Genomic DNA, 24,529 nt, shown 5'->3' with positions numbered 1-24,529 from the left:
TATTCAAATATTTTGCATAAGAACAGTATATCAAGCCTAAAAAAGTAGGTATCTGAATGTCTTACTTCTAATACAAATACAAAAAAGGGGTTTATTTCTGACTTTAGGTAAATAGGCAGAGCCCAGCAAATCATTTTATTTGCCCCCGTGCCAACTGTATACCCAAGACAGATGGTTTCCAGCACAGTAATACACATAATACACATACACATGCAGGGTTATCTCTTTACCAAGTTATTGCCAAAAATATCCACCAGATGTCCTTGTTGGAGTAGAAGAATGCTCCATCATGCTTTACCCACAGGAAAATTTCTGTAATATGATAGCCAGACAGGTAAGGCAATGAAAATACAAGTGATGAAATAAAACACACCTTCACATATCTTGGAATGTTGTTTGTTAAATATTGGGCATCTGCAGGTAAGCAGAAGTGATATGTTATGTGCTAAGTTCTCGACCCAAAGTCTCAGAGAGGTATATAAGTATCTGATTCAATTTAGCATACAGACTCAGGGAAATATCTTCCAGTGTTTGCCTAGGCATAAGAATAAGTAATTGAATGCTGCACTAAGTACTCATGTTGGTGTTCGAATTCGGATAGACCTGACCCAAAAAACATGGGATTCAACAGCGCAAATATCTGTATAAAAAATGTGTTTAAAAAAAAAAAAAATTTAAGTTTTTTACTGAATGTTTTATTTTTTTACACGTTATCTTACAATGACAGGATGATTCCCACGGCTGCACAGACGTTGAAATCCTCCTGTCAGTGTGGGATCCCCGGGCACTAGAGATTAAATGGGTACAAGTTTCCCTATTGATCACTTCTAGTGTTCTGTGATTGGTTGATGAAAGGTAAACCCTGATAACAGCTCAAGCATCATCAGGATTCTCCTTTCCCCAGCCAATCACAGAACACTAGAGGTGAATGAATGGGGAGACTTGCCCCATTTAGCCTCTAGTGCCCCGGGGATCTTCTCAATGAATGCGGTTGCGGTCGCATTCATTAACAACATTTGCGATCCCCGGCACTAGAGGGTAAATGCTGACAATTTAAAACCTCTAGTGCTCTCTGATTGGCTGAGGAAAGCGTTCCTCTGCCAAACAGAGAGCACTATCCCTATTCCTGGATAGATTTTCTATATCCAGGAACACAGGACTCCTGTGTTCTTGGATAGAGGAACTCTATCCAAGAACACATACAACTAGTAAAGGGCTGCAAGAGCAATCAGGGGAGTGGGGCTGTCAGCTCTGTTACCCTGATTCTTCACAGTCCCAATTCCCAATTCTTCACAGTCCCCAAAAATAACACGAATTTTCCCACCCATGACTTTAATGGTGTTCAAATTCAGCATTCGTTCACCCGAACAATATCCCCCTATTCGATCGAATAGCTGTCGAATAGAATAGTGAGATATTCGACCAACACTACTAAGCACCACGTAAAGGCTGCATGATAGTTTGTAAGGAAGCAAAGTCTGAACTGACCTGAAGGAGCATGGGGAAGCTTGGTGCTGGTAGACCAGTTGACCACTGAGATCATTAGCTGCTTTTAAGCCCTGTTTATGCCCGTCCATGGTGGACAGTGTTGTCTATAGAGCAGATAAAGACATGTACTGGTAGCTAGCATGTATGGGGCTGATTTATTATTAAATATTATTGATTTACTGCATCTTATTATGCATGCCGAGTTGTGTTACCTGTTATACGGCTTTCCACTCTACCTAAAGCCACTTACAAGTTACACAGTTACACAAGTTACACAGTTTGTTTTGTGCCTCATTCTATAATTGTAGGATCCCCAAGGTATAAAAAAAGCATTGACTACTTTTTGACCTGAAGAAGACTTTTGAACCCCTGTGCCATTTATAAAGATATGTCATTACTGGTGATATAAATGTTTACCTCCAGCTTTTCCTTCTTTTCCACCAGAAACCCACACAGTGTTTTTGGTGGGAGGTTTTGAATCAACTTTCAGGCAATGTGTGTGGTCTGTTTTGCTACAAAACTTCAAAAGTTGTCAGCAGAAAATTACTAGCCTGACCATGGAAAATAGAGAGAATATTGTAGGAATGTATTAGTTAACACAATTTAGGTGTCTGCTAAACTCTGATAAAGACAGATACTGAATCAGCTGAAGGCTGATATTAGACGGGAATCTTGCATGTGTACAGTGCTCAACATCCATCTTCCAAACGACCGTCCCGGCGGATCCACAAACAATGTACCATGAATTACTGTAATTCAAGTGAAGGGGACAAAGCGCAGCGGAGTGCTGCTCCCTCGTTCTTCCCTTTCCATAGAGAAAAAAACGGTGCTGTATGTACAGAATTCAATCATGCATTGTGCAGTCATTTGTCGTTGGAAAGGATCGTGAAAAACCTTTCAAATGACAATTATTGCACGTGTACTTAGCCTAAAAGTTTACCCCATATATTAGGGCCTTTTGAATTAGACATAATTTTATCTTTTACTGGATCAGTGCAGCTTTGCTATTACTAAACCATCTTACTGGACTGTGCTGTAAGAAATGTTGCAATTATGTTAAAGGAAGTATATTTAGCCTCTGGGTTCACCTGGGTGTAGAGAGCAGGGAGTGTCTCTAATATACACATTTTTTGCTGGTTTTCATTTGTTGCCTTTACAACACTGGAATTTCCTCAATAGCATGACAAACAATTGACTGACTCATGATGTGTCATGAAAATCCTGTTGTTTTTAAGTCACAGATTGCCTATGTTTTCTGTCTGTAGGTGGGCAGATCTGGGTATGTCTGCATAACTCCTAACCTTTCTCCAAAAATAAATGATTTTTTAACATAAATATCACATTTAATTCAGTTTTAAATTGGAGCATTACAGGATAATTATGGATCCCACTACAGGGGTGATTCTAAAGCAAAATTAAAGTTCCACTTGTAAAATTTGCAATAAAACAATTCTTTTACACCTAAAAGTCTGAGTGCTATTGTTAAAGAAAATGCTGAGCAGTGCATTTGCAGCTCAGTGTTTGATGCCGAGTATATGTATAGGCCAAGTATGCCAGCAACTGAATGAACTGCACACATGCACATGTGTTATGTCATCCCCGCCCTGTTAATCATGATGGCCGAATATCAGGAAACCTGGAAGAAATGAAGAAGATGGTGGCTCCCACGACATAATCAGGAAAGGTGGGTGCATTTTAAAATTAGGATCAGGCAGACATGTTTATTTTATTGCAGAAGGGAGATTGCCTGTCCTTTCTGTAATGAAGGACCTGCCTGGTCGCATTTTTTAAGTTTTTACATTTAGCTTCACTTTAAAATCATTACTAGGTCTCTGGGTCTTTATAAAAATGCACATCTATGACAATTTTGTCTACCACTGCTTTAACAAAGAATATGTGACATTTTGTGGAATATTTGCAACCCCTGCATTTGTTATCCTGGACAGCACAAAGCGGCCAAACATGGATGCATGACATCTCCCTGATATTGTTTGTTTAGGTAACATAACAGCTAATCACCCAGTGACCAGTCCGATCAAGCGCTGCTTCACGGTGACCAAGCAGGAAACAGTACAAAGTGTTCCCAACATCCAACCACCTATGGAAGTGCTTTCCGCCGTTTAATATAACAACAAAGTTGGATTAATATTGTAAATAGCAGAAAGCACTCTTATTGACTTTAGGTTGTTAAGGAGCATTGACCTATCATTGACATTACCGTGTTGGACCATGGGGGGGGGGATATAGTGCAGCGGTGGAGCAAAGAGCAGGCAAAGAACAGGCAATTCCAATGCAAGTTTTATCCAAGATCAAACATTGATCAATAATGCCATAGTTTTTAATAGATTTATGGTAAATTGGAAATGTTTAATAAAGTAGAACTAAAAGTGGTAGAAAGTCATCGATCCCCTCGCCATTGTACTCAAGTCGGTCCTGTGCTGTTCCCTTTTCCTTCCTCGTCCTGGCATGAGCTAGACACCAGGCACTGCCATCTTCTTTCTCTTGTTCTGGGTTTTCTTCCTACATCACCAAATCTCACACTGTGCATGAGCGAGATTGGATGATGTACTTCTGTAAAATGTGGTGACCACACTGTACATGTGTAGAAGAAAGCCTTCTCTGCGCATGCCCTACATCATCATAATGTATGTATCCCAGGAGGCTGCGGGCAGCGGTAATGATAGAAGAGGGATAGAATGTTATAAAATTAATAAAAAAAGAAATAAGAAAAAAATTAACACATTTTGTCTTACATAAAGAAGTTATCTAAGGAAAACATGATGATGGCTCTGCTTTAAATTTAACATTTAATCAATGACTAGTGTTTGTCCACCTTAGGACAGATTTGTAAGGGTCTGAAATAGATTAAGCACTGTAGGTAAAACAAATTTTCTCTTACACCACCACAAGGATGTGGCCAGAGGCCAATCTTATATTGCAGCAGAGGAGTTTTTTTAGAACTTATACTCTTGTACACCATATATTACTGCTATACAAGCCCTTTTGCAATTAAAATGTAATGAACAATTACCATTTTCTTCCAGACTATAGCTGTCTATTATTTTGTGATACTTTTTTATCTGATAATTTGTAAAGATTTTTTACACAAAACATTAAAATTAAAATCAATATAAACAAGACACAAAAGTACAAGGATACAGAATAATATAATGTGAGGATGTTAAAAACAACAAGGCAGAAATAATGAAGTGCATTCCACATCATAATGAAACAGAAATCATTTAATAGGCAGCTGGGACTTGTTGAAGCATGCTGGAGCTATTTCTTTACTTAAATCATAAACAAATGTATCAGGCATTAAAAGTTATGATGCAACATTATGTACAATGTTATGTTTATGGTACTGTTCAGAACACCTTTTCATTACTGAAAATCAAAACGGTATGTTGCCAAGAGAAGGCCATCATGACCAGAGGAGCTGAGGGATCTTTAAAGGCTCCCAAGGAGTTTTCTATCATCTTAAACCAATATGATCAAATTTTTAGAAATGTAATTGGGTCTCCTCTACTAATTTATGTTCATTTTTTATAGGAAAGTATAAAATGCACCCCCATACCAAGTCATTCTTTGCATTGAGTTTGGGAGCAATGACAAGTGAGCTGCAAATAGCATTATTAAAGAATTGCTAGAAGACGAATATATCAAAGTACACAATTGATGGGATTGCATGTCAACATGTCACATTGAACAAAGTGTTGTGTGTATTTATCATTGAAGTCTAGTATCCAGACAGCTTAGGGCATATCCATGGATAGTGTCCTGGTTTCTCTTGGACATCTTTATATGCTCAAATGTTATCCAGGAATTGAGGTGTACAGTAAGCCCTGGGTGAGATAACCAACTAGGTTAGCCTACAGGATTGTAACGTTGAAACATTAGCTATTGATTGAAGTATTACTTCTCATTTGTCTGGAATTACACCCATGTCCTATTTGCATCTATTTCTACAGCATTGCAGGAATGTGTCCAGGTATTTAAAAAGGAGTTACCAATTCAAAAAGTGATATCACTTGCACTAGAAGCTTGGTTAAAAGTGCCTAATAAGGTGGGGTCAGTTGTATGGTTTGCAAACTATCCTGAGACTGCAAGGAATTCTCAGGTATACTGGTAGACAATGTTTTTGCTAAGGTCATATTACATGCAGAGCTGCTGGAACTATTTTAACACACCCTCATGATATAGTGCAGCTGCAGTAGTGACAACTCCCTGCTTTCACTCAATACACCAAGCTTAAACAATCAAAAGTGAGCCATAAAGCCATAAATGGATATAATTTGTTAGGTACCTAGATCCCAGTAGACCCTTTAAATATTAGAAGACAATTTGGTAAGAGAAGAGGGGAGAATCATTTACAGCCACCATGCCTACCAAGTGCTGAAGCCAACTGGCTACAATATAAATCCAGAGATTAGAGACCATTAGGCCACCCATATATTGATGCCTCTTATACTGTTCATGCAACTCTCCTGCATTGAAATTGTTTATTCTGGATTTGGTTGAAGGTTGGGCTCCAAGGCCTTGACAGAGATGCTGGGAGAGGGAGGCATTAAAATGTTGGGTGGCCTGGGCACAATAATCTCTTTGAGATTGCCCAATTTGTGTCTGTGACGGAAAACCCAAACTACGTTGTTAATGGTAATTAATTAATAACAGAAAGACTGACAACTCCATATTTAAAAACATTTAATTTTTATGCAAGATATAAGAAAAGACTATTTAAGTTAAAAAAAAAGTTTTTTTTATAATCAAAAGAAAAATAATAAAAATAGTATAATTGAGGCAGTGTTATACATACAAATGACCAAAAATTGTAATAATAGATAATGCAAAATAGGAAATGAGCATTAACACAAACAACACAAAAAATACAGGTTCTTTTTCAGGATGAAATTCCAAAAGAAATATCAAGATTTAAATACAATGTAAGTCATAAGGGGTATGCAGGATAACATTGTATAAAATCAATCTGCTACACTGCGGGCAGCTTTAGAATTAAAACTATTCCCATAAAAAAATATATAAATATTGATCAAATGTTACATATATAATTCTAAAGAAAAATGCAGTAATACCAATTAAACTATAGGGCTCTATTTATAAAATGGTGAGCCTGGCATTCACCAAACATTCTCCGATGGAGAATAAATCACTGCCATTGAAAACACATGGACCTGGAAGATTTTCCAACAGAAAATGTTTGGTGATTTTTTAACAGTTTCTTTTTATTTTCCCTTCACATAATTGGGTTTTCTTTTTAACTTTATTTTACCAAATCCATTGAAATACATTTAGGCATTTTTATTACAAGTGGAAGTGCTTTACGTGTTTTGTACAGCAGCCCAAAACTGTAAACTGGTGGTCTATTTCTACTATAGAGATGAACCACCACCATCATCTAAAAAATGGGTAACACATAAGGATGAATTTTTCCAGGCAGAGTAAAGCCAACATACAGCAAAACTCCATTTTAAAATTTTAGATATTGCAGAAAATTAGAAAATGTGTAAGGTTTTCCCTGACAAACAACAGAAACACGTTCTACAGTAAAGTGAGGAAGGATTAGAATCACTGTTATGATTTATTTTACCCCCAGAGTTTTACACCCCCCCCACACTTACCATATGAAATAAATTATTGAAACATTTCCAGTAAACCTCTAGTACTTTATAATATATTTACCTGTTAATGTTAATAAGAGCTTTTTATGTAAACCAAGTTATGTTGACTGACATTTAGGCATTGACAAAACAATCATTATTTCAGTAGCAATGAGCAGCTTTGTACTTCGTTCTCAGTCAACATATCTGCCACCCAAATCTCAGAAGGACCTGGAGCACCAAAGCCCAAAAGTTTATTTTTTTAAATAGATGGCATCGTACTAGATAACAAAATCTCATGTGTCACTGGATCCAAGCTTGCTATATTCTCCTCCAGGAACTACTGTTAACTGAACAGATTCATCTCTATTCTGAGGTCTTGTGAGACTAGGCATGTGCTTGAGTTCAGGATCTGGGCAGAATAAATACTGATAGACAAAAGCAGCGAGGATACCACCCATCATTGGACCGATCCAGTAGATCTGCAGAGAAGTTGAACAGTATTTAAAACAAGAAAAAGTGCACCAGTGATTATTTGAGATATTATTCAATATAAAATATATACAAATTAATTAGGTAAAGTCACGTTTACAGGGGAATATGGAACCTATGGAAATTGGAGAGAGGAGAGAAGAGAGGGAAGTAGACAAAGGAGTAGAAGAGATGGTGAGGTGGGTGAATAAAAGAGAAGAAAAGGAAAATAAAGAAGAGGAGAAAAGAAAAAAGGTGATAGGTAAGGGGAATAAGGACAAAAAAAAGGTGGAGGAGAGGAGAAAGAGGACAGATATAAGAGTGAAAACAAGACAGAGAGAAAGCAATAAAGCAAAGAAAAGAAATAATTGTGAGGAAAGAGAAGGAGAGATAAGACAGGTTAGGGGAGAAAAAGAAACAGAAGAAGAAGAAGAGATGAGGGGAAGAATGTGAGGAAGAAAGAGGAGAAAATAGATAAAAGGAAAGAAGAGAAAGAAGATGAGAGAGGATGAAACAGAGCACAGAAGAAAAAGAAGATTAAAAAAGCAGGGAATGAGAAATGAAGGCAAACAGGAAAGGGGAAGTGAGTCAGGAAATTGATAGGGGAAGGGAATGAGGTAAAAAAAAGAGAAGAGGGATGGCGGAGGGGAAAAAAGAGAGATGAAGGGAAATAGGACAGATAAAAGAAGAGTAGAAACAGAACAGATGGAAAGGGATGAAGCAGAGAAAACTGGAAAGAAAGTCAAGATAAGAGAGGAGGAAAGAGAGAACAAGTAAGGGGAGGAAATGATTCAGAGGAAGAAGAAGAAGAGATGAAAAGTAAAAAAAAGAGTAAGAGAGAGTAGAGAAGAAAAATAAGAGGTTATAAGAAGGAAGCAGAGGAGGAGAGAGTAGAGAGAGAAGGAGGGGTGGATAGAAGTGGAGTACAGATGAAGAAAGGTGGAGATGAATAAAAGGAGGGAAGAGGAAAGCAAGCATACAAGAGGAGGGGAGAGGAAGAGTGAGCAGGAAAAGGGAGGAAAGGAAAGAAAAATAGAGAAGAAAAGAGATTGGATAGAGAATTGCTTGACATTTTCTGGTATGTTTTTCTTATGCATTGGACAGGTTTAACTTTGTAACCTGTATACCCATTGAGGAGACAAGAAGTGAAAGGGAACCTGTCTAGAGAGAAGACAATCTGCAACCATTTTTCCAGTAAAACATGAAAAGGCTAGAAGTTCAGTCAAATGATCTGTCATCCTGTTACAGTGACGTCTCCTTACATCTCCTTTTTTATCTTTCTGTCACAAAAACAGGGAACACGATGAACTCTCTACAGAGATTTTAAAAATAGCAGTAACAGCTTGACAGAAGAATTTATTCCTAATCAGTTCATTCAAAACTAAAATGTTAGTACACTCCTTGGTGCTACGAACCTTTGGATGTGTCCATTTAGGCAGCTATTACATTTTATTATTATACATAATGTATTAAAACCTTTTACATAATTAGATTATACACTTACCCAATGGCTTTCCCATTGATTAAATACAAGACTTGTTCCTAGTGATCGTGCTGGGTTCATGCTGGCACCAGTGTACTGAATCTAACAAAAAATATAAAATAAGTACAAATATTAAAACATAAAAAAAAGGAAGCCCCTTGGGTGACTTATTTTAAAAGATGCAGTGTGGGGCTGTCATCCGTTCTTCATTACCTATTCAGTAAAACTTAAAAAGTCTTGCCTTGTCTACATTTCCAAGTGAATGATTCATTAAGCAGTGTAGAAAGCATCAAGATGACATTTCATGCACAATGTTTTGCAGACATTTACGGTCGGAACTTTCATAGTTTTAAGCTCACAATTTACTTTTAAACAAGGGTCCTTAAAAAAATTTTTTTAGTAATGGGGCTGATTTAATAAAGCTTTCCAAGACTAGAGAATATGACCCAGGAAACCCAAAATTGATTTATTAAAAATGATTTGCTATTAGCTGGCAAATATATTCAATCCTCAACCAGATCTATTGCAGGTTTGCTGGATCACCAAGGATCACCTGTGATAGTCTATTCTCTCCAGGTATTAGAAAGCTTTATTGAATCAGGCCCAATGGCATCACACCTAAATGACACAGCAGTTCACTGAACATAATATGTACAAATATTATTGTACTAGTTTGCCTGTTGGCCAAAATCAAAACAGTGCAATACCATTTGTAAAGAATCTCAACTAGGACACTATCTGCATCAAGTTTTTGGGTTCTCCCGTGTTTGCATGGGTTTCCCCTGGGTACACCGGTTTCCTCCCACATTCCAAAAACATGCAGTTGGGTTATTTGGTTTCCCCCCAAAATTGACCTTAGACTTTAATTATGATATATGGGTATAGTAGGGACATTAGATTGTGAGCACCTTTGAGGGACAGCTAGTGACTTGACTATGGATTTTGTACAGTGCAGAGTAATATGATGGCGTTATAATAAATTATATAATTATAATAATCATTATAATGTACAGAAAAATGGTCTCGACACCTGCCACAAGCACTTTAAAGTGGTCCCACTCTCTCCATCAAACTCCAATTATAACTAAACTGTTGCATTTTGGCATATGGACCCTTTACACTAAAGATGGAATTGGTTGGAGGCTTTAGATCAGCTTCATTTTTTTAATGCACCGCATTAAAAGAATGAAGCTGATCTACTAATGGAATAAAATCAGTAATAAATTGCTATGATATACATGCATTGGGGAACCATATTGCCACCCAAGGGTATGAAAGAAAACCTATATACACTATACATCCCCGGTAAGAATACACAATTCATGTCTCCAGTGAGCAGTTTGATTTGAGCAGGATATACATAACACAATAAATGATGTAATAAGGGTGGTGGAAGCAACATTCCTGAACTTCATACTTGTAAAACAGGTTATGTGTTCTGGGTAAATATATCAATACTGTTGATTGAAAATACTAACAAATCTTGTGACAAATATGTACATATCAACAAATATATCACATTTTAATTGATTATAGATGACAAACATAAACATTTCAATCTATAAATTCCAATTATTATCTATGAAAAACAGATTTTTGCCTATATACATATTTTGAAGAGTATCAATTCCTAGGGTTCTGTAACTGTAATAGTGGGTGAGGCATCACTCCTGCAGTTTCCGTCAGGCTCAAAGTGTACTTAGAGGGGTTCCCCGGTCTGTATGAGACCTTTCAAACAACACTTGTTCAGGGGACAAATGTTTAGTAGGAGATCGTTCTGGACAGATTTTCCAGTGACAACTATTTAGGTTAGGACTTTCTATCATTTTGGGGATATTTCTTCTCATCTCCTAGTTTGGGTCTAAGACAAGGAGTAAATGGAAATCTGCTGCCACATACAATAAAACTACCTAAAGTGTTTTATAAGGGAACTTAATGCTGGATGTTGTGTTCAAAACAGTCTCACAGTAGGCAAGGACTAGTAAGCAGCATTGAATGTGGTCTTCCTGCAGCTGATCTTTTTCCCATTATTGACATACAATACATTGTGACTCTGTGAAGATGACCAGCTTGGTAGAGGCAGGATTTCACATTCCTATGTCAAGACCTCCAGCAAAAAAAACAATGAATAGAATTACAGTGACTTCACCAAATATCACTGCAAGTCTTCTCACACTGGCAGTTAGAGGCAGCAGTGCCTTATATCTCACAGTTTAGATATACAGCTTTATGACTGTGGTCATAGAAATGCCTGGCCCTGAATATGAGCACCACCCAGCGGATTTATTTTTATGATAATGCTCAGGCACACTTAACAATTCAAAAAAAGCCCCTATTTCTACTTTAATTGTTTAGTTCCACTTTATGCTTATAGGTTACTTTTAGGTTTACTTTGACTTGACTTTTATGATCCAAAAGCACACAGCTAGATTGGATGGATAACTCTAGACAAAACCTAGAACAGTGTTTCTCAACCAGAGGTTGCTTGAGAACAATGAGCAGTTTGTAACTCTCAGGTCAATTTAACTGATACAAATGGTTTTTTGGCTAACTGTAAGGGTGGTAGCCTTCTTAATGGCCAGAAATGTAGGAAACAGTCTTCTAACTGGCCATCACCCTAAGATACTGTGATCTGTGGAAATACTAATAATAGGAGGGGTTCCCTGAAAACCTGAATTTTTTTCAAGGGGTTCCCTTATGCTAAAAAGGTTGTGAAACTCTGATCTAGAACATAGGAGATTGTATTACTTCATGATACCAGTGGTTCCCAGCAGACAGTTTGTACTATATGATAAAGTAGCCTAGTTCTTAAAAATATTATAAAACAATTCTACTTACTGCAAAAAGATGTCCAATGGTAACAGAAAGGCCTATGATTAGAGGAATAGGGACTTTAATATCAGACCTTTTCTTGTCGCAGGAAGCAAAAATTGTGAACACCAGCTGAAAAGTGATGATGGTTTCTATCAGCAGAGCCTGACCATGTGAGATTGTCTCATTCTCCTGCAACAGAAAAAATCCTTAGTATTAGAAATAACTATATGAATAAATCACTTCTTAATGATATAGTTGTGTTTGGCCAATTAGCAACAGTTTCCATATTGACCAAATGAAACAATTTACCCATTACTACAGAGAGCAGCTGCTTATAGATTATTTGAGCATGCTGTGAAACAATCCTCTTGGGTCATCTTTATTTTACAAGATTTTAAAGACAAAAAAACGAAAAATCAAAAACATTTACTTATTTTAAAATAGTTAGACTAATGTACATATCCAACCTACACAAAACTGCTAAATACTTAGATCTGAATTTTTCCTCTGGATTATTACACATGATTGTGATCTAGAAAAAAAATTTCCTTGTGATAGGCCATAGCTGATCACCAATGAAAATATATCTGTCAGGCTATAACTTTCCATATCCTTTGACAGCAGTGTTACCCTCAATGACATATAGAATACAAAATGTGACAATATTTAATGCCAGTCCCACATACAAAAACAAATAAAGTTGCATTGAGTTCAAAGAACCTCTAAAATTAAAATTTTAAAACGTGGCACACAAAAATCAGTGCAGAAGTATTATTGTACAAAAGCATGTGTAAATTATCCGCATAATATGTATGCACATACATTTTGGCTCATGACTTCATCTGCCATGTTTTATCATAGCTGTAGTATAATAAAATATATATTGTAACTTTCATTGGACTTGATTGTTGGTGCAACTTTTTAAGATACCATTTTTAGAGGTTCTTTGATATCTATTCTGCTATAAAACCCTTTAATAATAATAAAATTAGAGGTAATGGTTACTCTATTAAACTGTCCATTGTGAAAAAGTTTTTCTTTTTTTCCCTGAACAGGCTTACTAAATACAATACAGAAATCCATCTAGGTCTTTAAATTACTCAGTAGGTGGTTGTGTTTCCACTGCAGAGATTTCCCTTAACTTCACATTCTACGGACGGGGTCACAAGACAAGTTATGGAAATTCTTACTAATAAGTAAAAAAGAAAACAACTGGGGACTAACAAGAAAAACACCTTTTTAATACAGTGGAGAACACAAAGAACCTTTGTAAGATTTTCATCCCTGCCCAGTAGCACTCCTTCTGCTAATATCCTGCCCTAGTGTCTCCTAGTTAGATGAAGGTTCTAACCCTTGCCTACCCTGGAGGTCAGATGAAGGTTCTAACCTTTTCCTACACTCTAGTTTGATTAGAGGTTCTAACACTACCCTCAAGGCTAAATGGAGTTCTAATTCTTCCCTACCCTATCACAACTGTCTTGTCTTGGCTGAATTTAGAAATCTCTATTGCTTTCCCTATTTAGATATAGATAAGTGACAGATTCTCCCTAAAGAATAAACTACCAACGCACCCTGCCTAGACTTTCCATCACTTCTTCATTGCTTGGGAATACCGGGTGCTTCTGACTATGGAGGTTCATAACCCAGGAAGCTGTGTTAATTCCCGAGAGGCCAATCACTGAGCATGTAGACTTTTACAAGAGGAAGTCACTAACCATGTGCAAGATCCAGCCCTCTCCAATATGGAGCTCACACATGGTTAGAACTCTTTACTCACACTTTACTCTATTACAACTTTACTCTATTACAATGAATAGATGAAGAAGCTAGGAAAAAAAGGGAGAATAAATAACCTTGGTGGGTAAGGAATGGGGGGTAGTTCTTTAAGTTGAACTAAAATGAGCAAATTGACAAAGTCTCTAAGTTGTCATAGCTGAGGACTTGTAACAATTGTACACAGCATTTTAAAGATAAACTACTATTTTAGGAATAAATATCATTATCAATTTAAATCAATATGAATCATCAAATAATTTATAATAAATAATAAATTCCAAGAAAGGGAACAAATTGTGATTTTTTCTGTAGGACGCATCTTTCCTAGAGAATAGTCTTTCTTAACTCTAGTCCTCAGGGATCTCTAACAAATTATTTTTAACTTCCAGGAGGTGACTCATTTAATAATTATTACCAAATGAAAAGAACCACCATATACAGTAAACCCAAAGCACTGTTTAATAATATTTCGACAGATATCTGTGGTTACAAGTAATGTGCCGTGACAAATCAAGCCATGACACCTGGATGCAACAGTTTGGCTGTGTTTTACATACAGCACGATAGTAGATATTACCCCAAGATCACTGTACTGAAACTGCTGTATTATAAAAAGTTATCAGAGAACAACCCGTAGTCATCAATAATCATTGGAATGAAAAACATAACTATAAAACAACAGCATTCTAATCCCAGATTTATATTTTAAAATGATCCTTTGGCTCAATTGCTGAATAACTACATGTAATAGAGACTCATAGTTACTAGAACCAAAGATATGCTAGACAAGTGGGGAGGCCTTTAAGCCTTCTGCTCTATGTATCTTTACACTTACCTTGGTGACACCGACTGGCCATTTGTCTACTGGAGTAACAAGGGCCACTATTCCAGCTCCAGCAATTGCCCCCAGGCACTGAATGATAATATAGAAGAATCCTTTGGCCACGGAAATCTTCCTGGTACAAATCATGGCCACTGCTACCACAGGGTTCAGGAAGGCTTCACATATATGTCCAAAGCAGTGAATTAATATGGCGATACTCAGTCCAAAGCAGAAGGCTATGTGGGTATCACTGTTACCTATTGAATTCATATTTGCAGTGGACCCTAAACTAATTACCAGAAACAAAAGGACAGCTAAGAATTCCCCAGCCATAGAAGTCCAGAATTGTCTGGTCCATATTCCCTTGAAGGCTGTCATTTTGCAGCAAGAGTCGTGAGAGGAGACTCTAAAAGTTATGAATGATCTTGGAGGTTGGGGGCTTTCCTATTTAAATAAAGGCAGCAGAGAAACAGGTTAAACAGGTAATGACGTGAGGGTGAGACAACCCCTTCTTTCTACCAGAAACTTCTTGCTAGAAAAAACGTTTCTGTCTACAGCCTCAAGGAATGTGCTGTGATCTTTTAAAAAAAAGGCAAGCCTATTAATACATGGATATTTGTTTACAGAACAATCTAAGGTGGTTATTCTGTGTCACTGCTGGTTTTACCTAGATCATATGGACTTACTTTGCATTTTGTGTGTAATGTGGGGAGTCTCTAACTTCTAAATAGTTTCTTGGTAATCCAAGGCCTATAATATACAGGCAAATCTGATGCTATTTTTTTTTTTTCACTGGTGGAGCCAATCCTTTTCCCTAAAACAGAATCATGTTGATTTTTACCAAAACGTTCACTGGCCACTCCAGGGCACACAGCGGCAGTTTGCCAGGAGTGGCAACCTGCACCATAGGTAACCAAATTTGCACTCATTATTGCAAAAATGAGTGTTAATAATAAGCCCCCTATGGCTTCTAATGCCACATTAATAGAGCACATTTCCCTAGATTGCTGGCTCAATTAGCTCTTGACTCTTTGGCTTAATCAATTTTAATCATTAGAAACTTAAAAAAACTTCCAAAGAACTGCTTTTGTTTAATCATCCAATATTGCTTCATATGAGTATGCAGTGCTTGATCCTTGTTACCTGTTTTCAGACAAATTCTCTGCAGATAAGACATTTAACACATGTGGGTGGTAAATACAGGAAAATGGTAAGCAATGGGATTAAATCCAATCAGAGGCTCTACCTAAGTTTTATGATTATACCCTATAAAAAATATTTACAAGACAGATTAGAGTTTAGCACAGTATTTATATTAAATATTCATAGCTATAGGCTTACATTCTTTTCATAAGAGATCTTGGTCTGGACTTGACAGCCTTACAGAATTTGTTCATCTCGATCAGATTCACATATAAGTGTGTGAAAGCAGAACCGTCCTGTTTCTATCAGTCATGTCTATACAAGTCAAGCTAGCTGTGCTGTTCTCATTGTAATATGAGTGTAAAAAGCAATCAGCATCCAATTAGCTTTAATTAGTACAGTATGGAAAATAGTAAAAAAAGTGATTTAGATTGGTTTGCTCTACACATTTGTTTTCCGCACTTTTCTATTGGCCCAACCCCAGGAAAAGGTAGCTTGTTGATATGGTTGTGATCTGCTGCCCCATTTGCTGGATTTTTCTTTACTCTTTGTTTTTGACAGATAACAGAGAGTGATAGAAAATACCACAATTGGGACACAGACAGCAGTGAAAAAAAACACTTTCTAAAAAGAAAAATATAGAAAATTGTGGGAATTTGTTTGCAACTTATCACATGGACAGGAAGTAATGGGAAACCCTTCTAGTACCGACTGTTACCAGTAAAACTATCCCGTTACACTAGATTTTTTCTTTGGTATGTGTGCCCTGGGTGAATTGCTCTCTCTTGTTGTTTCTTCTTACAAATGACCCAGTGCAGCATTATTAATAACAAAACATTCTTTATATGAGATAAATAAATCCTGTCTATTATTAATAATAATAATAATAATAAATATTAGTCAGCCATGTTGGATTCATATGTTCTCAAGAAAAATACAAGATTACTTTTGAGAAAAGTCCTGGGTTTATTTCACATGGATGCCTCTAGGCCTGGGTGGGTGACATTCTATAAACGTCATTTTCAATCATTAACATGAATAGAAGCATTCATATGGACTTCACGTCTGCCTGTGTAAAAAAGTAACACTGTGCTCTGCAATGTGACCTTACAATTATTGTGGTGCATTTACCAGGATAATCAAAACAAATTAGATAAAACACACCACAACGAACATAACATAGAGGCAGACTATTCATTTCCAAAATGGAATATGCAGAACAAAGTTGTGTTGAGATGCTATTACTAATGGCACAGCAGTGAACCAACACACACAACGTGTGCTATGGTGTTACATTCCCTTCGGCACTGCTGTAAATTGGGGCCTAAAAATTTTGAGCAGTACTTTTGACTGTTTAGTGTTTCATATACATTTCTGATGCTTTAGAAAGTTCTGATGCTTTGCTTAGAAAAAAAAAACTACAAATGCAACTACGCTGCTGCCACCTAGTGTTCACAAGTCATTAATATTAGCACTATTTTGAACAGGAAGAGGATTAACAGGAATAAAGATGATCTTGTTACAAAAAAAATCCTAAATTATTTACTAAAACAGCAAACAGGAACAAAGGTCTCATATATAGCCAATGTCATAATAAATATATAAGCATTACTGCATGGCATTATTGCTGTAGAAATTCATGTGTTTTGGACACGAAGGTTTATTATTATTATTAATAATAACAATAATAATAATAATATTAAACCAGATTTATATAGCGCCAACATATTATGCAGCACTGTACATTAAATAGTGGTTGCAAATGACAGACACATACAGACAGTGACACAGGAGGAGAGGACCCTGCCCCAAAGAGCTTACAATCTAAGAGGTGGGGAAAAAACACATAATAGGAGGGGGGATATGGAATGGTGGGAAGTAGTGAGGGCTTTGAGAGAAGTTTGAAAAATGGGTTTTGATTGCTCGTTTAAATGAGCAGAAAGTAGGAGCAAACCGAATAGGATGAGAAAGACCATTCCAGAGAGTCGGGGTAGCTCTAGAAGTCTTGGAGCTGTGCATGTGATGAGGTTATGAGTTAAGAAGTCAGTAGTAAGTCATTGGAGGAGTGAGGAGTGTTTACATAGTCAATTAAAAACTAATTATACCCAATTTGATAACTTGCAAATACCTATCTGTACTTTTCTGTTCCCCTTATATCTGACAACACTTTTTTGCCTACTTTGCTCACTAGAATTGTGGCAGGGTGCAAATATATTTCAATATAAAGTTTTGCATATGACTGATGAAGAAAAGAGATATTTTGCACACATTAACATTCTTAGCACATACATAATAATATGTTTAGCACAATAGCTGCAAAACAAAAAATTAGCAAACTGTATGTTCCCATATGTGCTAGATAAGCTCTGTATTTAAACTTTACAGTGTAAAAAAAACATATTTTTGTTTGAATCAACCATTCAATTTAATTTCCCATGATCCTGTTCTCTCCAAATAATACAAAAGAAAACCTTTTTGTTATAAGCCAGAGCTGTCCAATTTCAGTTCTTGAAGGGCATGATCCCCACACATTTCTTTACCAGATGGCATTTACATTTAATAAAGTTTAGTTAAAGAGTAAAAAAAATGAATTGTGAAATGAAAAAGCTGGTCTGTGGGTGGCCCTGGAAGACTGTTCCAAAAACCATGTTATAACCGTTTGTAATGAAGTCATTGGAGACTGATTGTGTAGATTTATAAAAAACAAAAAACATTTATTCCTTTTATATATGTACAGAATTTGTTAGTTAATCAGTGTTAGCTAATACTAGCTCAGGTAGGAATTAGGATCTTCAACAGCACTGCAGTCATTATCCAGATATTCTATGATAATATTCCCACCGCTGTATAAAGCATTTTCTGGATGTGAAAGCCATTTTTCTACAATACTGTCTAAAGGCAGAGCCTGTCCTGTCTCTGGGTGACACAGTCGCAGCTTCTGCAATAAAAAGAAGACAACACTTAGCATGTCGCATACACACACACATACATATCATCCCGTGTTTATTGAACTTACCTGAAACAAAAGTGTTTTTCACAAAAAGGGCACAGAACTTCAACTAACTCCCTGTCACTGCAGCCTTTATAAGTACATGGGTATTGTGTGCTCCCCTCAGATTTCACATGATCAACACTCACAGGAACCTTTGACCAAAACAAAAAGAAACATATATATATTAGAATTACACTCAGAGCTTCCTGTAGCAATAACCTTCTTTACATTTTATTGATGTGACAGAACTAAAGAATCTATAGGCCCAGTCTGGGTGTAGATGGCACCATGGTGCAAATGTGTTAATACACAGAATTAGTATCCTTTCTTTAGAACATATTGCTACCAGTGACAGTGTAAACTATTCCATATAGTTTGAAAAAAGAATCCACACATGTAATCATCCTACTAATATATAGTCAATCAGCCTAAAAAATGAGAACTCACGGAGACGGGTATTACGTTGTTTAGAATATGGAAAGCTACAGTGAGAAACACTATGTAGATTATTAATGGGACAAGACTAATGAGCTAATGTTAAAGTGGAACTAAAGTAAAAAAAAAATAAAAAAAAATTACAAAAACACTTACCTTTAATCCTGCATTTCCCTCGCTGGCACTGGAGCTTCCCTTGATACAGTCCCGCGTCGTCTTAGAATTCTTCTTCGCCCTGCTGCTGAGAGGAAGCACCGGGCTCCACTTTCTTCTCTTCCCGTCTTCTTGCAAAGTCACTGTGGTGCAAAACCAGGTGACGTAGCCCACTGTTAAGAGGGGGAAAAAAAAAAAAAGCCGATCTCACTGCGCATGTGTGACATCAGCAACTCATTCTCAAAGCCTCCCAGGATGCGTGACGTATCTCAGGAGGCTTTGCGTTCTCATTTAGTCTTAACGGACGCTAGAATCAAGACTTAAAGGGACAGTGCCGCAGACCCTTTTTTTTTGATGGGGGAAAGGATTCAGTTTTGTCTACCCTTTTATGTAAAGTAAAAATGTTGCATTTAGGTCCATTTTAAGGTAAATCAGAATTCAGCTTTAAGCACCAAAATGTTTTCATCTTATCACTTTTATTACAAAATCCAAAACACAAGAATACTTTCTTTAAGCATAGTAGTTAGTTTCCTGAAAACAGTTCTATATTCAAAAAAGGTCTACAATGATAAAACTATGTCGAACAACTTGCATGCAGATATTTCTGGTTTGGAAGGCCTCATTAGTGCAAGATATGGAAAACATAGCACAGCTGGCCACTGAAGAACATAATAAAAATTATAACACTTCCTTTAAAATAATTGAAAAAATAAACCTTTTTTTATGACAATAAATTTAACTAGTTACCTCTGCAGCCCATAAAAACAAATAGTCTTACCCTAATGTTTCAGTGATTTAATACTAAGGGCTCATACATTTTACAATGAAAACCTGTTACAGATACACTGCATGCAAACACATTTTATTATCATTACCTCTATACAGCCATGAGAGTCTTTGCTTTTGTGTACAAGGCTGAAAAGACAATGAACATGCTCATTAAAAATGGTATATACCTACTTAGTTAGAATGTTTAATTTTGTGAGAAGGAAACATGAGGAAGACAAAACACACACAATCAGTTTTTTGTTTTAAAAGAAAAATCATAAAATCGCCTATATATATCCCAGTATCCTCTTTCTGATCACCCTGCTGATCTTTTCACAGGGAATAATGGAGAATGAAAAATAGTACAGTTGTCTCTAGAAGTTGAGGGAAGATCTTACCATGAGAACACAATATTACACAGTATTTATATAGCACCAACATATTACGCAGCGCTGTACTAAGTCCATAGTCATGTCACTAGCTGTTCCTCAAAACAGCTCACAATCTAATGTCCCCACCTCAATCATATGCCTTTAACACAGTCCAAGGTCAATTTTGGGGGGAAGCTGATTAACCTCACTGCATGTTTTTGGAATGTGTGAGGAACCGGAGTACCCGGAGGAAACTCACGCAAACATGGGGAGAACCTGCAAACTCCATGCAGATAGTGTCCTGGCTGAGATTTGAACCTGGGACCTAGTGCTGCAAAGGCCAAGGTCAATGTGTAGAAACAGATAAGATTGGTGATATTTCCCACATGTTTATATTGAATTATCACCTTCTATCTCCCCAACATTTACAGAATAAAGAGCTTAGAGTAAGGCCAACATTTTACAATACAATGTACACATTTATCAATTCCAACTGTATTTTATAATACAATACATCTGTCATCCAATAACTAACACTCACCAGTATACTTTTGAACAGCCGTCACAGACAAAAGGAAGAAAATCTGTGGGAAAAACAGACCAAAGATGAGTCATGACAATAATATAAAACATTATTACAAAGGCTGCTACATAAACATACAACAACAATCCACCAGCAGTAATTATCAGATTGGCCACATGCCTATTCATAAGGTAAAAAGCAATGTAGGATCATTAATTAGCATTTACATTAGTCTAAGGCTGCCTTTGTCGACTTTTTAAAAATGGAGGAATAATTAAAATAACTTCAGGTCTTCAGGGAACCCCCGCTATATTTACATATTCACAGCACATTAATATGGCGGTCAGTAGGAAGAATGTCACCCTTACAGATATCTAAAATGATCATTGGTCTCAGTAAACTGACCTGAGAAGCAGAAAGTGCTCATTGCTCAAGGACCCCCTAACAACCTCTGGAGGAACCCTGGTTGAGAAACATTAAAAAAAATAATTAAAACCTAGATTGTAAACTCTTCGGGGCAGGGTCCTCTCCTCCTCCTGTGTCATGGTCAGTATATGGAATTTGCAACTCCTATTTAATGTACAGCGCTGATAATATGTTGGCACTATATAAATCCTGTTTATTAAAGTGTACCTAAACTCAGAATTTTCACTTTACATAGGGTAGACAACACTTTTATGTAGGATAAAAATGCTATTTGTGTTATTTGTAAATAGTGCAGCACCGCCCCCTTAATTCTTGATTGCCTACGCAATCAAGAATAAATGGGAGCGCAGAACCTCCTGGGATACCTATGTCACGCATCCCGGAAGGGTCTTGAGAGCTCCTTCTGCATGTGCTCGAGCATCAGAAATTGCACGCATATGCTGTGGAATCGGCAAGTTTTTTCCCCATCTACGTCACCCGATCTCGTACCTGCATCGGGTGACATAGGAAGAAGAACCAGAAAGAAAAGAAGATGGCGGCGCCTAGCACGTTGGGCCGAAGACAGATACCGGGGCGACACCAGATCCGATGGAAGACACCTCCAGATGGATTCTGCTCTGCGGGATTGAAGGTAAGTGGATTTTTTTTGTTTTGGGATGTTTATTGGTTTACTTGCTGCCTGTCAGCCATCTCATCATGGATGTCTGACCGATTCCTGAAACTCAACCTGGATAAAACAGAACTCATCATCATCCCCCCCTCAAATTCCAAATCTCCCCCTGACATATATCTAACTGTTAACAACACTGTTATTCGGCCCTCCCCTCAGGCACGTTGTCTTGGTGTCACCTTTGACTCGGCCCTCTCATTTACCCCCCATATTCAGAACATTTCCAGGTCCTGTCACTTTCACCTACGCAACATCTCCAAAATCCGCCCCTACCTGTCCCCTAAGACCACCAAACTCCTTGTACATGCTCTTGTCATCTCCCGTCTGGACTACTGTAACATCCTTCTCGCTGGTATTCCACTAACCCGACTCTCCCCTCTACAATCTATTATGAATGCTGCAGCCAGACTCATCCATCCTTCCCTCCGCTCCTCTTCCGCTGCATCTCTTTGTAGTTCTCTCCATTGGCTTCCATTTCACCTTAGAATCAAATTTAAGCTCCGGTGCTTTGCCTTCAAATCCCTACACAGGTATTGTCCCACTTACATTTCTGACATGGTTAAAAAATACTCCCCCTGCCGCTCTCTCCGCTCCTCCAATGACCTACTAATGACTTCCTCACTCATAACCTCATCACCCGCACGGATACAAGACTTCTCTAGAGCTGCCCCGACTCTCTGGAATGGTCTTCCTCGTCCTATTCGGCTTGCTCCTACTTTCTGCTCATTTAAAAGAGCGCTCAAAACCCATTTTTTCAAACTTGCCTACCCGTCTTCTTCTGTCATTTGAAACCACCACTACTTCCCACACTACATATCTCACATCCTTTGTGTGTGAAATTCCCCCACCTTCTAGATTGTAAGCTCTTCGGGGCAGGGTCCTCTCCTCCTGTATCACTGTCGGTATTATTCAGTCATTTGCAATCCCTATTTAATGTACAGCGCTGCGTAATATGTTGGCGCTATATAAATCCTGTTTATTAATAATAATAATAATAATAATAATACTTCCTCTTTATTATTAATTATAATATTGATAATATTAAAACCTGATTGGCTGCCAGGGGTTCCTCCACTCCTTTTCTAGAAAAGGGATCATCATTTTAAATTCTTATTTATGTACCGTATTTTTCGGACCATTAGACGCTCCGGACTATAGGACGCAACCAGGTTTTCCGCACGGGAAAACAAGAAAAAAAAAATTCATTTGATTTCCCCTGAGATCCAGCGTGCGGCACTTGTGCCCGCCCATGAAGGCGGCGCCGATCAGCATTCATCAAATCAATCGGCGCCGCCTTCGTGGGCGGGCACAAGTGCCGTACGCTGGAACACAGGGGAACACAGAGGAGGAACACAGACACTGGCTGCTGTCAGCCGGGGACCGGCGGGGACACAGGTAAGTAAAAAAATATGCCCCTGTACCTCTGCATTCGGACCATAAGACGCACCCTGATTTTCCCCCCACTTTAGGAGGAAAAAAAGTGCGTCTTATGGTCCGAAAAATACGGTATATATAAACCACAAATTATTTTGTCTAATATAACACTTAGAGATCTGCCTGTTCAGACAACACCTGTTAATGGGTGACAATATTCTGAACAATGGTATTATGGGCAGTACGGTGGCTCAGAGGTTAGCACTCTGGCCTTTGCAGCACTGGGTCCCAGGTTTAAATCACAGCCAGGACACAATCTGCATGGAGTTTGCAGGTTCTCCCCGTGTTTCCGTGGGTTTTCTCTGGATATTCCAGTTTCTTCATGCAGTTAGGTTAATTGGCTTCCCCCCAAAATTGACCTTAGACTGTATTAAAGACGTATGACTATGGTAGGGACATTAGATTGTGAGCTCCTTTGAGAGACAGCTAGTGACACGACTATGGGCTTTGTACAGCGCTGCGTAATATGTTGGCGCTATATAAATACTGTGTAATATTAGTTGCATTGTTTTGTGACATTGACTTCTGATGTAGATTAGTGGCCACAAAGAAGCTGTAGGTGATCAGCAGCACCAGAAAGGTTACCAAATGGAGAAAACCAAATAATAAATCCTATTTCTGATACACAGGAAATAGGATATTATTGTGGTACATTCACTAAATGCAAAAGCAAAGCTCAGCAAATACAGTTTTGTGTGTTCAATGTTGTTTTATCACCTAGCTGGCCACAGTGCTCCACATCACAGTGCTGTCCAATCTCCAGCTCTGCCATAGCGATTCCTTGCGTCTTCTCCCTTTCCAATAATAATGTTTGTTTACAATGTATGGTACAAGAAACCGGATGTGAGTCAGGAGGTACTTTTCCAAGCGCTTCCCCACACAACGCACTACCAGTGCAATCGTTCCACTTGTTGTGGTGTAAAATGAAATAGCGAACAGCAGGGGGCGCTCCGTTCATAGGAGATTAAAAATGCGGGACAGAGCTCGTGCTCGCTGAATTGCAGGCAGCCAAGTCATGTGTTGTCGCTGCGCGTCCCCGCTGCCTGATCACTAGGCTGCCCACATGACCTTTTGGAATGATGTGAATAAATGAATGAATATATAGCTGCTGTGTATTAAAATGAATATGGTTTGGGCGTGA

General features: G+C 37.8%; 2 protein-coding genes across 2 annotated transcripts; both read right to left on the bottom strand.

The window, feature by feature from the left end:
• Window positions 1-6,198: 6,198 nt before the first annotated feature.
• Window positions 6,199-18,145, bottom strand: LOC140330675 (aquaporin-4-like). Its single transcript, XM_072410998.1, has 4 exons — window positions 14,486-18,145; window positions 11,899-12,063; window positions 9,082-9,162; window positions 6,199-7,588 (listed from the first exon to the last, which is right to left on the bottom strand). Exons 1-4 carry the CDS (start codon window positions 14,849-14,851, stop codon window positions 7,403-7,405), a joined length of 798 nt encoding a protein of 265 aa, XP_072267099.1. The 5' UTR covers window positions 14,852-18,145; the 3' UTR covers window positions 6,199-7,402.
• Window positions 18,146-18,300: 155 nt separating this feature from the next.
• Window positions 18,301-24,262, bottom strand: ZFAND1 (zinc finger AN1-type containing 1). The gene is made up of 5 exons (XM_072413248.1): window positions 24,106-24,262; window positions 20,877-20,919; window positions 20,072-20,111; window positions 18,633-18,760; window positions 18,301-18,591 (listed from the first exon to the last, which is right to left on the bottom strand). Exons 1-5 carry the CDS (start codon window positions 24,158-24,160, stop codon window positions 18,384-18,386), a joined length of 474 nt encoding a protein of 157 aa, XP_072269349.1. The 5' UTR covers window positions 24,161-24,262; the 3' UTR covers window positions 18,301-18,383.
• Between the last annotated feature and the right edge of the window lie 267 nt (window positions 24,263-24,529).

This window comes from Pyxicephalus adspersus, chromosome 5 (assembly GCF_032062135.1).
Source record: "Pyxicephalus adspersus chromosome 5, UCB_Pads_2.0, whole genome shotgun sequence".
Classification (NCBI taxonomy): domain Eukaryota; kingdom Metazoa; phylum Chordata; class Amphibia; order Anura; family Pyxicephalidae; genus Pyxicephalus; species Pyxicephalus adspersus.
This window is presented reverse-complemented; position numbering and strand designations above follow the sequence as displayed.